The following is a 16,322-nucleotide window of genomic DNA, read 5'->3' on the forward strand; positions in this document are numbered from 1 at the left end:
ACACCTGAGGGCAGAAGAAGTGGCTGATGTGGGACCCGACCTGGGACCCTTTGTGGTTCCCTCGGCAGACCTCCAGCCTGGCCGCTGCACTGCGGCAGGAACATGTGCATGACAGTGGGCACTCCTCTACCATGATATGGCAGCTGGCAAAGCACTGGTCTCTTTTTAAGGGCTCACATCTGTAAAGCTGACAAAGGGGTGACTTGCACCAGACAGGTATTTGTTTCAGGACAGCAGCACACCATAGTCAGTCACTGCTTTTCAAATAAACTTTTTTTTTTTTTGGCAGCCACTGCTCAGCACTATGTTTGGTAAACCTTTAATGTTCCTTTATTCACACCTATGGAAAGCCTGTTGACACTTATGTATGAAGGGGAATGAAGGAATCACTTCTAAGTCTTGAGTTCTGGGTAACTTCAGCAGTGCTCCTTCTCATGTATGAACAGGGGGTAGTGGTGTTTGCTGAGATAACTCACACTCAAGCTGACATGTGCCAACAGAATCACTCTAGGATTTTCTCATTCTACTGCTGGAAAACTCCAGCTAACCCTGACAGGGTGGAAACAATGAAGGATCAGCATACAATCAATGCAGGGAACCTCCTTTAGGTCTGACTGCATATTTAAGAAACAGAAAATATTTATAGTTCACATAATGTTAGTTATAGTTTACACTTTGTTAAGCACAATTATAGTTATGAAAGCTCTTTGCAACAGTTGAAATGTTAATTTTTGCTTTTAATATCCCTGAAAGGGCCATGGGCCCAAGGAGGTATGTGGAAGTTAAGACTGGCTTACAACTTAGCAATGATTTTTTAATTTAAACCAAGTGCCTGCAGAGCTGGTTTTTTGTTTTATGTTTTGTTTCTACTTGAGGTAACTTAATACTCATCATGAGTGATGACACTTTCTGTGGACTCAATAAATAGTAAAAAGCACAGCAGTAGATGATAGCCTCACTAACACAGTTTTACTAGTTGACTACAGGTACAGTAATTGCTTTGACACAACTAAGATGTTCCAGCTGTTGCCTTTTCTTACCCATTCTTCCTTCCAATGAGTGTCATCTTTGACAGCCTGACACTTTCTCCAAGTCCCACACTCCCAAATGAACATCCTCACCCAGGCCCTTGGTTCTTGACCTTCACCTCCACCCTTGCTCCCCCCACTGGCGTGCTCTCCCTGCAGCCCCCAGGCCCATCCACCAGGACACTCTTGGTACAAACCGAAGTGAGAGACCAAGTTTTGCACTTCCCAAGCGAGCAGTTTCAGAGCAGCAGCAGCATTGTAAGACTGCACTTTGCCACCATGCCAGTCACCACCCTGCCACCACAACCAGCCTAATGCAGCTGTGAACAGCACATACAGAGCCAGGCAGCCCCCCCCCCCCCCCCCCCCCCCCCCCCAAATCAGAGCAGGCTCCCACACAGTCTACATGGTACCTCCCTGGGTACCTGCAGACCTGTCCTTGTGAATGTAAGATGGGGGTAGTCCTGGAAAGTCAAGTGATGCATAAAAATGAAGCTCCCCCCTTTAAGCAGGATGTGTGCAAAATTCCCCACAACCTGCTAAGGCCACTGTTTTGATCAGTGCCTCTGGCACTTCCAAGACATAGGACAGGACCTAGTTAGTTTGAGTCCTGTCCCTGTTTGGGCCACCAAGAGAACCACAAAGTTTTACAAGCACTAGCAGCAGCACAGGACCATTAACATTTTGCTTTTTTTTTCTTTTCTTTTCTTTTTAAAATCAGTTTGATGCTTGCAGAAAGACAAGCAGGGGTGATGACAGACTAACAGAATACAAACAGGATACAATTAGGAGGGGGAGTCCAGACAAAGTAAAACAATATGCATAGAAGTAAGAGTAGCAATTTTAGAACACTGCTTTTTGGATTAAACCACTTGCACCAGTATCATTTAAGACCAGACACAGATTATTTACAGCTTAGTCAAAAGAATTTATTAGAAAATGTTAAGCACTACATAAAACTAGTTTTAAAATATTTTTTCAGTAGAGAGCACTCCAGCCTTACACTACAAACACCATATTATTGACTTTGGACAGCCACTGTGCTCCTAAGACACATCTTTAGGATAAGACATTCAAGCAGCATGCACAGTGAAACAGTGGGAGGAGTGCAAGGAAAACCCTTATAATTTGCATAAGTTCACAGAAGGTATACAGTTTCATAATTCCCCCTCCCCCCAAGACAATTTAGAGCAAATGAATTACTGATACCCTACAGGTATCAACTGGGCTCAGCATTTCCCATCATTTTGTCATCTGCACTAGTGCATGTTTGGAGTTTTAATACAAGGAGTTTCAATAAATAGAAATACAGCTTTAATACTATCTTAACAAAAACATGACTACAAGGTTAAAGCACATGCCTCCTCAGGCAGTCAACACTAACAGACTTTGCTGCTTTTCTGGAAAAATAGGAGGAGAGTCTATGTATTAAGGCAATGCATTTTTTAAATTCAATATAGCAATTGTAACGAACTGCATATTTTCTGATAAATTCTTAAGTATTTCATTGTAAAAAATAAAAAGTTACTGATCACATTCTAATCTATCATATTCATCATCAGGATTTGAAATACAGTGGAGCATCACTATAGTCACTGCCCCAACAATGTGGCAGCAAGCAACATCTTTTCTTCCAGCCAAGAGCTGCAAAAACAAGAAATGAATGACCCCTCCTGCTCCCAGTTTAAATCCTCCATTGTTCCTTCCCACCCAATTTCCACCTCTCCTTTTAAAAGGACATTTATCTGGCTCCTGAAAGGAGCTTTATAGCAAGGCTCAACTGTATAGAGTAAAAAGCTATAAAAAGTCATTAAAATCCAAAAATTCAGAGACAAAAAATGTAATAAAATAAGTACGCATGGCGTGATCAATCAGGATCGACATAGCAATTTGCTACATTTTTCAAAAAGTGCTAACCAATTTTAGCTTAAAATTGTTCAAGAGACCATACAAATTGCTACCACAGTGTCAAACTGAGTATTTTGAAAAAAAAAAAGAAAACCAAACCCTAAAACTTGGCTTGACTGTAGAAAATGTATTATATTGGTTTCTAATTTACAAAGTATTATTTAGGCACACAAAAATAAATATAGACAGTCAAATGCTTCATTAAGTCTGTAGAAAGTTATAGTTAAAACCAAGTGATCAGCTGTTGTGACATCACATTTTTACACATATATATCTATACATATATATATATCATGTGTGTGCACAAGGGTGTATATCACTTATTTCATTCTCAGGCTGCAAAAGTTCTTACAGGGCGATACCACTTTTATGTCAAGAGAAGTTAGCTTGGGGAACTACTGGCTACTATGAGATGAGTTCTCAAACAACCTCTTTCTGCCAAAATTTCAAGCCAAATTCATGCTTTTGGCTTGATCCGTTGGCCAGATCTTGAGCCAACACCAAAGGTTGTTACCACACAGCAGGACTGAAGGGGGATGCTGAAATTTTAGTAGCACTGTCTTACAAAAGAAGGGAACTAAGGTTCCTTCTATACTGTATTGCTCTTGTAACACAAATTTGAAAGGATCCCAAGCTGGCTTTTTCCATAGTAATGATCTGTGCTCCAGCAAACCTATCTCCTGCTATCTCAGTAAAGTAGGTTTGACATCAGGTGTAAGCATTCTTCTAGCACATTTAATGAACCCACATCTGCTTTTAAAGTGATTTTGGTACCTTTACAAAACACTACAGAAATATACTCTGGGAAGTCTAAAAGCTGCATGTTACTTAAGACCATGTACTTTCAATTGGTGATCTATGCTACTGGCCAAAACAGGCTAAAAAATATTAGGCAGATCAGACTGGTACAACTGGCAGTCTCTGATCAACAGGGAGACGATCACAAATTCCAGCTTTCTTCATCTTCCTTGAAGTTACAAAGAAACTAGTGCTTATTTTTCAGGAACATCCAACTCTACAGCATACTAACTGTGTATGTCATTTTAATAGCTAAGGGCAGGATTAGACATGAACTGGGGTTGTCAGTGCGCTGTGACTGAGGGCTTCTGATACATAGAAATTAATCAAGTTCACCCCACTCTCTTGGAACAAATTGAAAAACATCACAAACAAAAACAAGCAGCATAACTTTTATTTGGTGTTACAACAGGTGTGCAGTGCCCATGATTTTGGGCACTCAATCTTACTGTTTATGATTTTTTTTAAAAAAAATCTAAACAGTTCTTCTGTTCAGACAACTCCATGTGCTTTTTTATATACATAGTGACCCCTGCATTCAGTCTGTCCAGTTAACACTAGAAATATTTGTCAAGGTAATACATTATCTTTGCTATAATTAGGGAGAAATCAAAAGAAAAAAATTTTAATCTGACTGATTTCATGTACTGTACAAACCTGTTCCAAAACCAATGTACTCAGACATAAGTTTCTAATTTAATGCGCTCCATTATTCAAGTCAAAATGCTGTACATCTAATATCCACACAATCGTACAGTCCTAATAACTCTCTCCTTTACACCTTTTACTTTTTTAGACATCTGTTTTTAAAAAGGAATAAAGAAGTTGTACTGTAGATCTATATTTCTTTAGAACAAAACATTATATACTACATTGAAAAATAATTTTATCAAAACCAGATTCAAATCAGCCATGTACAATTTTCAGTTAACTGTTCATGTTGAAATTGCACTTTGTAGATAGAATAAAATTAAAAACTGAAAACATGATCTATTTTCTTTCACAGGAGACTGCCTCTTCTGGATTCTTCTTCCGTGAATGTTTGTATTTGTCTACATATGCTTTCACTAGATTTGCCACTTTTGCAGAATTAACTTCTCCACTCTTGCTATGACAAACCTACAACAGTATTGAAGAAAAAATAAAATGTGTTTGAAACATTTCTGTTGATTTGCCAGTTTTACACTACATACCTACTTTCCCCACAACAAGCTTCTCCACGGCCAGCAGAATAACTTAGAAAACTCCTAATACTTCCTAACTGCTCAGTTCCATTCAACCATTTCAAACAATAAATCAGTTTGTGTTCCGAGGAGCTAAAAAAGCTCTGATGGATGTTTTTGTTCTCCCTTCCCAGCAACTACCAGTTGTCCCAAAAACACACACAACCGCCTCGCAACCCTACCTCAGTTGAAATGTATACATCTCAGATTTTATTAATAAATCAACTTACTTTATCTACAGCTTTCCGCACAATTTCTTTATATTCCTCCTTAGTGATGTCTTTATTTTGGTAGAAAGGTTTAATAGCCAGTTTGACCTCTTGCGCTGCTTTTTCTTGAATTAACAATTTCTGAAGAAAGAACAAACTTGTGTTATTTTTAGATGCATGCATAGTCATCTTTTTAATGTGAAAGTAATGATTTAAAATTAGTTTCAATCATCACAAATTAAAATTTTGCAAATAAAAAGTTACTCTAAACAACCAGGAAAACATGTTCAGTTCACTCAGATTTCGACACTAATGAGAACTGTACGTTTTACTAAAAACAGACTATGGTCCCATAACAATTAAAATATTATTTGTAAATAGTGCTGCTCTAAAGAAGACAATATTAAAAAAAAACAATTTGCTAGTTTGTTATGTCCTATAACCCCCAACGAAGTACTGAAATATGATGAAGATAATGGTAGTGAGTATATTACACACAAAAGGTATTCATAATTTGCTCTCTTTTAGTATGACAATTATATATATTATTCTGAACTTCAAACTTGCCTGGTCCTTCTTTGAGCTATCTGCGCTGGCTTCCACTGTTACACTTGCTTTGTTTTCTCCCAATTTCACAGCAGCATTAGAGCTTTTGATGTGACTTGATGTTGCATTACCAGAACTTGGTCCCTGAACTGTTCCCACATTTCCCAGGGCTGCTGTTGGAGCAGACAAGGCTGGAGCATTCATGTTATTACTCACATGAGGAGCACTTGGAATTCCCTGTTTTAAAAAGTTATCAGTAGTTAATACGTTATCCTTCAGTATGTCAATAAATCTTTCTGGAAGTTTCAGCAGCTGACATCAGTACTACATGCTTGGGTTCATAAGCTGCTTTCCACACTGTCCATTATTATAGAAAATGTGCATATAATAGCAGACCTAATCTAAGGAAAAAAATAAAGCTTGAAAAGCAACGTATCCTGCATGTCTTCATTGTGGTTTCTAGATTCTGGCTCTGAGTGAGGTCCCAGTGATGCACAACTCTCAAAGCAGGATCCACCAAACAGGCATGGATGGTATTACCAGCACCAAAACATGCATACAAAAAATAGCTTAACACACATTTGCATTCATGCATCATAACAGTGTTTCTCCGAGAAGGTTTATTTTAACTTTTTTTTTTTTTTTTTCCCTCTTCTTCAAATCAGCTTGAACTTGCAATTGAATGTCAAATGTAAACATACCTTTAGCTTTGAGTAAACTGAGGGTGAAACACTGATTGAGCACTGGGATCTGTTCTTAAGGAAAGACCATCATTCCCAGACATAGTCTAAAGACACTACGGACACTGTTGATGCTTCGGAATTGAGAAATGAAGTAGCTCTCAACAACTCAGACAAGAGGTCAGTTTTAGCAAAAGCCAAGAATGCAACCCCCTAACATGTTACAAACACTGTTCTAGCAGGCTACCCTAAATGTCCCTTTTTTCTGTGCAAGTAAACACCTTTTTTTTTTTGCAGGTGTGCATTTATCCAGATGGGAAATAACAAAGCAGGGATTTAAGCTCTTTGGAAAGGACATAGATATTGAACTGTTATAATCAGTATGCTAAACCTAGCCAGTGCTATCTCTTCATCTTCCTGGAGCAGGAAAGGAGAGGCTGGAATCCTACAGTACTCAGTAATTTTACTGTGCTGCCACCAAGGACTTGTTCAATGAAAGCAAAAGGAAAAAGGAGCAGTAGCTCCCAAGAGCATTCAGATGCATGGACACCGTTCCACAAAAGAGGAGAAGAGCAAATACAACAGATGCTTTACTAATACCTCTATTTTGGAGCAAACACACTAAACCTTTGTAGAATATTTATTACTGCACTAGATAATTAAATTTGATAGAGGTTTATAGCACACATTCTCATTTCTTACATTTTAGAGATTAAACATTCTGAATTTCCAATTATGAAAATAGTTTATCACAGGCAACAGGCCTAAGTCAAATCAACAAGCAATCTCCTAGCTTTTTAGCTCAAATAGTACCTATTTTATTTTGCACAGTATTTGAAGTATTTCATACAGCCCTAACCCCACTCAGTATTTCCCACAGAACTTAACTCCTTTTGTTGTAAGTTTATGAATACAAATGATTAACAGCAATTGAAAGTGGAAAGAATGTAGGTCATTAATCAATTCACAAAATTTTTAAAGACAACACAGGAAAACAGAGGTTTAAAAATCTGTTCTAAAACATCTCTTTCAACCTGGAATGCTGGTAAAAGCATTTTACATTAGAGTTAGTGGCCTACAACAGAAAAAAAGCAAAAATCCCAGCTGAACCCAAAAGAACCCTTTACACACCACAGATGCAGTTTTATGTTTCCTTGGAAGACCATATATCCTACTGGAAGTTGCTAATATTCCTTTCCCTGATATAAAAGCTCTTAATATAAACAGCTAGCTACAGCTGGTGCTCACATCCACAGAAGCTGTTTTAAGCTGTCATGGAAGGCACAAACAGATGGTCTGACCTGCCCCAAGCACAGCAGAGTCTTTTGGAAACTGCAGAAATGAAGTTTAGTCTCAAAGAGGACATGTAAGAACAGGAGAATCAGGCAAGAAGGGGGAAGTAAAACATACCATAGATGTAACTTAGAAATTCTCAAAGAGACTGAAAAGATTAAACAATAGAAAGTATGTGGGGAGGGGTTGGGGGGGCCAACAACATGCCAAGACAGTGACTGCTGGAGAATGAAACTGTAGAATAAACTGGTGCTGTGCAGTACTTGAAAAAATTTTTTTCTCTCTCGGATGATATATCCCAAAAGAAGAGAATTCCAACAAGAGCTTGAGGTCCACTTAGTACACACTGCTGAATGAGGATTAAAGCATTTCCTAGAGCTTAGAATCAGGTTTTGAAGGGGAAAATCTTTAATGTGCTTTATTTCTGGAACTGAATAAAAAAGTTAATTGACAATACTGAAGAAAATTTTCAGTGCTCCATTATCATTTGGAGCATCTCATGACTACAAATACCCAGTTATGGCATTGTGTATTAATATTTAAGAACTACAAACTCAAACCAACCCATATCCTCATGAACACTTCCACTGCCGGGGGGNAGGAGAAAAAGGGCAGTTAAGAGAAAAAGAAAAACTTGCAAGTATAAAATTAATCAAGTATACGCTATTAAATACAAGAAACCTTTTATTAACCTGTAACTAATATATTATTTTAATACTGCTCTTGCCATGGTTTCTGATAAAGCATACCTGCAGTTGCTTTCCATCTTGCTGTGAAGCAACATAGTTGACTTGCTGAGATGGTGGGGGTGGAGGTGGAGGCGGAGGTAATCCCTGAGACAGATTTGTGGGAGCAGCTACCTGTATGAGAGGTACTCCGGTATGGAGATGCAAAGGCATTGGAGGATGGATGTTGAAAGGACTGCGTTGCATATTCATCATAGGAGGATGGACACCCACTGGATACGGAAATATGTTCATAGGTTGGTGCTGTGCATTCACTTGTGGCATTACATTCATTTGTTGCTGCATCATATTCATCGGTAACTGAGAACCATCACTTTGCTGGTTGCCTTGGTCTTTGAGGTTTGGATCTATCAAAAGAAAAACAGAGACTATAAAGTACAAAATGTGTTTTTTGTAAAGCACAAGTGGAACCAGATGTCTAAACTCTTCATGAAGTACAGAGTATCAAAAAGGAGTATCTATAACCTGATTATTTTAAAGATACTGTATTACATTATTATGAAGTACTCATCACCAGATATGCCATGGGGCCAAATGCTAGTTTCTGAGTTTAAAGAAGCTCAGTTACTATGGAAGCACACCTTCTGAATTTCTGTTTTTTTCTACCTGTCCCAGAGCACAGCTAACAATCCATTACATCACACTGAAACAGTAATTCTCACCCAAAGAGCAGGAAAACATAACTTATCCAACCTCTGCAGTTGTGGAAGTTTAGTCATATGTTATCACATATTCAACACTCTGTTTCCCTTTGCCCGATTTACACACTGTAACTGTAGCCATTTCTGGTTACTATAAAAACACTCTGATGTATACTGTCATTGAATAATAATCATCCTCAACCAATTTCACAGATCTTCATATTTGAAAAAAGTCGTTCAAAAAAAAAACAAACAAAAACCCACCACATTTCACTGGCACAGTAGATAAACCCTAGAAGCAAAGAAGTGCCATGCTAAGAGTTTATTTTTAAAAATTGATGTTAGTCTCGCATTATCTTCAACAGAAGCCAAGAAGTTCACATACAAGCAGCAAGTCTTCCAAAAGTCAAGAAACTATTTTTGAGAAACAGGCGATGGATTATAATTCAGATGCATTTCCCTTCCCTTAGAATTCTTTCTATGAGGAATTCTGTCACCTAATTGAAAAGGATCAGGATTCAACTCTTTATGCTTCACCCCAAGTCACCTTTAAAGATGCCAACCCATCATGTTTTACCCAGGTTTGAGAGAACATTATACTATTCTCACCCTAAATCCAGGTTTCAAAAATGAATAGTGCAATTGTTCCCAAACTGTGTGACCTGAAGCCTGCAAATCACACAAACAATCCTTTCAGTTAAAGGTTTGATAAATGTTGCCTACAGCAAATTGAGGGTTGTCAAAGTTGCCTCAAAACTGAGAAGCCACTGATGTATCTCTGAACAGAGGAAGAAAACTGCTGACATATAAGATGAAAACAAAAATAGAAGATTAAACAAGGAGACAACGGGAAAGTACAAGAGTGGTCTTCTTCAGAACTGGATTTTTATAGTTCTTTTAATTTATAATTCACATATGCCATTTATTTCAAAGCATCAACCACCTGTGGGCAACTTCTTAGTTCTCCAAAATCAACCTCATCTGGAATTAAGTCACCTTCTACCAAAAACTTTGATATTTTTGTATATTTTCTATTTACAAGCTAAGTGTCCTGATTGGAATAGACTTCCATTGGGGCTTTAGAGAATTTTTATGCTAAAGTACATTAAAACTAACATTTTTGCATTTATAAATCTTCCTTTTTTCTTCAAGCATTTTAGGAGGAAAATGTTTATTTAAAAGCAAGATAAAAGTCAACATAATTATTTATCATCTCTAGACTTTACAGTGCAAGTCTTCACAAAGTTAAGTCTCCTTGAAAAAACTACCCTTTTTGAAAGGTGGGCAGATGCTAAAAGTAACCATGAAGAGGATATACTTTCTCTTCAACCTGATCCATTTACTTCAGTAGTGCTCTTCAGATACAGTCAGTAAATAGATACAAAACTTGTGACTTTAAGCAAAAACAAACAAAAAGCCACCTTTTTGAAAAAAGCCACCAAAAACTCTGTCAAAACCCACCAAAACCGCACACCTAAAAACTCCATATCACAAAAAGACTATGGATTCACCCAAAATTATTCTGAGGAACTAAAACTCAAGATAGGACAGTGTGACTAGCATTTTACGTAGCTATTGCAGTTGTGACTAAATTACCTTTTATTTTTCAAAACTATGAATACCTTGCTCAGGTGTCTCCTCTTCTTGTCTCATTCCCCATCCAGACTGTGGGCTAGATGAATTTCGTCCTCTTCTTGAGTAATAATTCTGCACATCTGCTGGTAAAGTCTTTCTTACAGCCCAACTGGATGCAGACGTCCACCCAGATCTATCAGCAGGTGTATCAAAAGAATAATCTTGTTCATTCTTACGTCTGTATGGCTGATGTTCTGGGAACCTTGAAGTTTCATTCCCAGAACCATTTGAGTTCCCTGAGAGGGGTTTTCTATTTTGCCAGTGATTTTCACTCTGGTCTCCGTACATGAAGCCACCTCTTCCACGCCCACCTCTCCCACGCCCACCTCTTCCTCGATTTGAAATCCAACCAGAACTGAAGTTTTTATTCCAAGAATGCCCTGAATTATCATGCCGGTAGTCTTCCCAGTGTGGTTTGTCTCGTTCTCTGTTCCTAATTTCAGGAACAGAATTTATCCTTTCCATTACCCAGTCTGGACAATCACTTCTGCATTGGTCTGAAGAACACTGATCATCATTATGTTTTTCTGTGTTGTCCTTCTCTTTAAGATTTTCATTCTGTTTTTCTTGATCACTCCTTTTGTATCGATCATTTCCTCTGGGACTTCTCCAACTGTCATTTGCCCATCTCTCTTTCCATCGAGGTGAATGACCATCCCTCTCATTCCTAGAGGATGAAGAACCTTTATTTCTTGTTCTAGATTGTGATCTTGACCTAGACCTAGACCGTGACCGTGACCTAGACCATCTCCTATTTCTTCTTTCTCTGTCACGGTCTCTTCTTTGACAATCTCTATCACTGCTTCGAGACCTAGATTTTTGCCTTGGAGAAGAATCCTTAGCTCTTGACCGAGAAGATGATCTTCTGCTTTCCCTGACAGTTTCTCTTTTGGGAGATCGAGATGGTGTTTTTTTCTCATCTTTGAGTGTCTCTCTTTTTGGAGACTGAGATAAGGATCTCCTTCCCTCCCTAACAGTTTCCTGCTTGGGTGATCGAGAGCTCCTGTCTTTGGTTACCTCCCTTTTAGGAGATGGTGATTGGGATTTCCTACCCTCTCTCCTAGAAGGAGACCAAGTTGTTGATGGAGAATGAAATCTAGACCTTCTAGTTCGAGTCTTTTTATCTTTTTTAAATTCTGATTGATACTCTTTTTCTTGAGGAATTATTTCATCTTTTTCAGAGAGTCCCGAAAGCGATGTATAGTTTTCAGCATCATCCTCTAATGATTTCACTTCTCTTTTATGTATACTCTCAACTGGTGGTAACTGTTCAATTTGAGGTTCATTCTGGTCACTGCAAAATGAGTCACAATCCATTGGTATCATTTCATTGTTATCTTCACCAAAATGCTTATGTTCAGTATTTATTTTGGGTGACTCTGAAGTTCTACCCTCTTCACTTTCTGGCATAGCCTTCTCTTTTAAGGATTGTTCTGATGTACTGTCTGAAGTAATATTGTTTATTAATGCATCTGCTTCTTTGTCTTGTACAGATTTTAAGTTTTGAATATCTGTACTTACACAGTCTACTACTGTCCTTTCTTTAGCCTCAGAATCATCTATTTCTATGGCTTCTGGAGGCTCACGCAATTTACTTCTGGGGGTCTCTAATGGGCAACTTTTCTCCAAAGGCTCTGGATATTCCAGCAATTCATTTTTTGGACTAACTATTGGTTGATCTATTTTTGTCAAAGTTTCAACATTTGCCAATAATTCATTTTGAGGACTAGACAATGTCTGATCTTTTTCCAGTGTTGTCATATGCTCAAGTAATTCATCTCTGGGAATAATCATTTTTTCAAGAGTATCTTCACAGATGTCCTGATTCTTAGTATCTACATTTTTTTCAGTAACGTCCTTTATATCAAATTCCAGACTGTCTCCCTCTAAAGTTAATATCGGAGGTTCTTGGACAGACAAACTTGCATCTGTATTTCCTGAAGTATCTTCATCTTTGTCACATTCTCCTGTGTTTTCCTCAATTTCTGCATGTTCACTACAGCTTTCCAATCCATTAGCAGATTCTGTTTCCACATTATTTCTGTGCAGGAGGCTTGCATTACTGCTTTCATTATCTGACTGGTGGTCTTTATCTAACATTAGAACTGTTTCAGACTCAGCAACTTCATCATCTTCCACTGAATCACTAGAAGATTTTTCAGAACGTGCAGAACTTCTCAGTTTCTTTTTAACCAGAGGTGTTTGTTGTTTAACTATTCTTTCAGACTTTCGTTTTGGAAGAGCTTTCTCTGATTCTGAAGATGATTTATTCAGAGATGTGTTACTGCCATCAGGGGCACCGCATCCAGAATTGCTTGATCGAGGTGAGCTCCAAGATTGACCAGCAGTCTCATTTTTGCTGTTCCGTGCAGATCTTCTTCTAGGAGTAGTATTAACAGACTTCTTTCTAGTCCCTCTAGTGCCAGATGAACCAGAAGCTTGCTTTTTCTCTTCTCCTTCTTGGGTACATGCAACAGCATATCCTTTGCCTAAAGATTCTAACACAAGTAGAATATGTTAAAGTCTGATAACATTTATGCAAATACAGTTAAGAACGTAAAATGAGGTTCTCTGGTTTAACAGATACCCTCAAATAATACAGTAAGATTTAGTAAGAAATGCTGCCACAGCTTAAGTAGCTAAATCACATATTTTAATACAGACTTTTTCTTTAAAGAATAGAATCAGACTAAAGGAGTGACATGTTAGCTATCTAAAGGTGTATTTTAGAAGCAGCACCAACATTGCTACATGGACAATAATGGCATTCACAATGAACTGAGAGAAGGTTTGATATCGCTATTTAAGCGGTCAGAAATTAAGCCATTAGTAAAGTAACAAATTAACCACACGGCACTTTTAACATACAGCAGTTCTAGTCTTTCTAAATTGAAGGCTTGTTGGCAGAGTGAAGTTGGCAGTAAAGCTCAATATGGTAGAAAGATAAATTTGTAAATGGCCATCAGTGGATTATCCCATGGAAAGCAGCTGATCAGAAGTACCCATGACACTGTTCCTCCTTACAAAATCTCTTTTCAGACAGTGCAAACTAATTTGCAGGTTATGAACAAGACCTTGTGTGCTCCATGGCAAGCTGGACTTAAACTCTGCTGCAAGGCTCCCTGGGTACCTGCAGCATCTGACTGACCAAAAGAAGACTGTAAAATCTGTGGCAATCTGTGGCAACCTGTGACAAGTTAAAAAACTAAAGCTGGGTTAAGAATGAAAGCAAGCTGTACAAAGCAGCACAGGAGTTCTTGTGTTGATATTGTATTAAGCTTATTTCACACTATCCACAATGTAGTTGACAGGTGCCACAAATATTTTGCAGTGGTGCCACAGAAGTCATTGTAGGAAAGCCAAGGGTTATATTCACTGCAAAGGGAACATAGATGATACAGTTCAGGAGTTTAAGAAAAAAAAACCAACAACAATTAAGTAAATATACTTAATTTAGTCCTGGCTTTAGAACCAAATAAAATTTATTGAGATATCCATTAATTTGTTTCAGACTTCATGCAGACATTGAAAAGCATCATGAATTTGGTGTCTAAATCTATTTTTTACAGCTTCATTTTCATACACAGACTAAAAACTTGCTAAGACATTAACTTCTACATTTTGCAGTGAATTTATCACACCATGCTTGAAAACACTTAATTCTAATTCTCTGTACAGGGCTGTTATTTCCCATGCTTTTACTGCACTAAAGTATTTCAGTTTAATGTATTCTTAAATGGATTAAAGAGAAATAAGATACAAATTGATAAGACAAGAAGTACATAACAGCACAAAGCCCTTTTTCTCCTACCTACTACTTGTTTATTAAATGCAAATATATAATCTGATTATCTTAGAAAAGTAATTCCCCAGCACTTCATAGTTTATCACTTTAAAAGGCCAAAATAGAGCAGAGGACTATAATCGCCTAAGTCTGAGCTCCTGCGTAAACACAGAAGAAAGATTCCATATAATAGTTTATCTGAACACACACACACAAAAAGAATTCTTTGTATTAAGTCCTAGTGTTGCCCATTTCCTCCATCTTCTGCCTTTTCCTTCGTCTCCCCTATTTCCTGTAAGAGAAGGCCCTGCTCCCTCCTTCATGCATTTGCCATGTTTCTCTCATTCAGGTTTCTCCTTGCTTTTGCCCTTACTTTTTTGTCTTTCTTCTCCTCAGCTGCTATATGAAGAATGAATGGGAAAAGGAACACTCGGCTCACTGAGTACTGCCAAAATCCTCAAGATGTCAAGACATCTTGACATCCAAGGTCCACTAGTTTTGCTAGGAAATTTGAAGGCTCTGCACCTTTTTATTTCCTCATGCTCTTTATCAGTAGGAAGTCTTCAAGTCAAACTTGAATATCACTTAAAACTTTAGTATCAGTATGAAAAGTACTGAAAAGTATGGTATTCAGTATCAGCATACAACAATGTTCTAAGATTCAATCTTGATGACAGTCTTTCTCCATCCTTCAACTCTCTTAGCTTAGCATATACTGCAATCTGTAGTTGCAATGCACTTTGTCCACAGTAGAAGTAATATTACATAAAACAGCTGAACTTCCCAAATACAGCACCTCGAAAGAGTCCTGTATTATTATTTTTCATCACTATCTCCCTGGGTTGGGAGAGGGTAATTTGCATGCCTGCTGCCTTCCTTGGATGTGGTAGCCGTTTCTCAGGCTTCCTCTCCAGAATCCAACTCTTTAGTTCAGGTGTGGCAAGATCATATAAAAAATTAAGTTATTTTCATGTTATTTGCTGCTTCTTGTTAACTTGGTAATTTCACATTTCATAATCACACCTTTGAGAGGAAGTGGAATGTTTATATATAAAAAAATCTGAGCTCTAATCAAGACAGCAAATGAAGAAACTCAATTTTAATTATATTAAAAAATCTATCTATCTATCTATCTTGGGGGGGGGGGAATGATTTCCTTTTCTTTCCTTGTCAAGACTGAGGCTCAAAATCTCCTGCTTCTCCCAAAAGACAGCATAAGAGATTTAGTTCCTTGTTCTGCACTAGGATTTGCCAGAGTTATCAGCACTCACAGATTAGTTGTTGAAATTATCAAAATTAATTCCTCACATGTCCTAAATAATCTAATGTTGAGAAAATACTTTGGGACTTATTTAAATGTTTTTAATCTCTCATAAGAATAATTCTTCTTTTTTTTCTGCTTGTGGTGCAGATTAACAAAGTAGCATGACTAAAAGAGAAACCAGCACACTTTCTCCATTAGTTTTCCTGCATCTTTCTTCTCTGCTTCAAAGAGCAATAGCTGGCTTCATTCTTAGACATATCTCAGGCATATAAGCTCAGTCATCAAATATCTTAACAGCCCTTTTCTTGGATCTAAACTTCTAAACTTTTTTTTTTAAATTAAAATTTAAATTAAATTTAAATTCATTAAACATTTGCAACACACAGTAGGGTCCCCTCATCAATAATGCAGAATAACCTTCTTCCAAAGTTTAAGAAACAGAACCAGAGCATACGAAAAGGATTTGAAGTTTCTTCCTCTGCTGCTACCATCACAACTTAGTTCTAATTCACGTAAAATGGCTTATTCACTGGATTTAACTCCAGCACATCTAGTCCTCTCAAGTAA

The 16,322-nt window shown here is 37.7% G+C and overlaps 1 protein-coding gene across 7 annotated transcripts in view; it reads right to left on the bottom strand.

The window, feature by feature from the left end:
- Positions 1 to 4,106: 4,106 nt before the first annotated feature.
- SCAF11 (SR-related CTD associated factor 11) overlaps positions 4,107 to 16,322 on the bottom strand; it is a 51,002-nt gene continuing 38,786 nt past the window's right edge. For all 7 annotated transcript variants that reach the window (XM_026072414.1, XM_026072411.1, XM_026072413.1 and 4 more), the window contains 5 exons: positions 10,695 to 13,205; positions 8,435 to 8,778; positions 5,734 to 5,949; positions 5,188 to 5,307; positions 4,107 to 4,853 (listed from right to left, as the gene is read on the bottom strand). In XM_026072414.1, the coding sequence (XP_025928199.1) occupies positions 4,725 to 4,853; positions 5,188 to 5,307; positions 5,734 to 5,949; positions 8,435 to 8,778; positions 10,695 to 13,205 (3,320 nt within the window). In that variant the 3' untranslated portion in view covers positions 4,107 to 4,724. The remainder of the gene's footprint in view (positions 4,854 to 5,187; positions 5,308 to 5,733; positions 5,950 to 8,434; positions 8,779 to 10,694; positions 13,206 to 16,322) is intronic.

Source organism: Apteryx rowi, unplaced genomic scaffold, assembly GCF_003343035.1.
Source record: "Apteryx rowi isolate R43461 unplaced genomic scaffold, aptRow1 scaffold_341, whole genome shotgun sequence".
NCBI classification, from domain to species: Eukaryota; Metazoa; Chordata; class Aves; order Apterygiformes; family Apterygidae; genus Apteryx; species Apteryx rowi.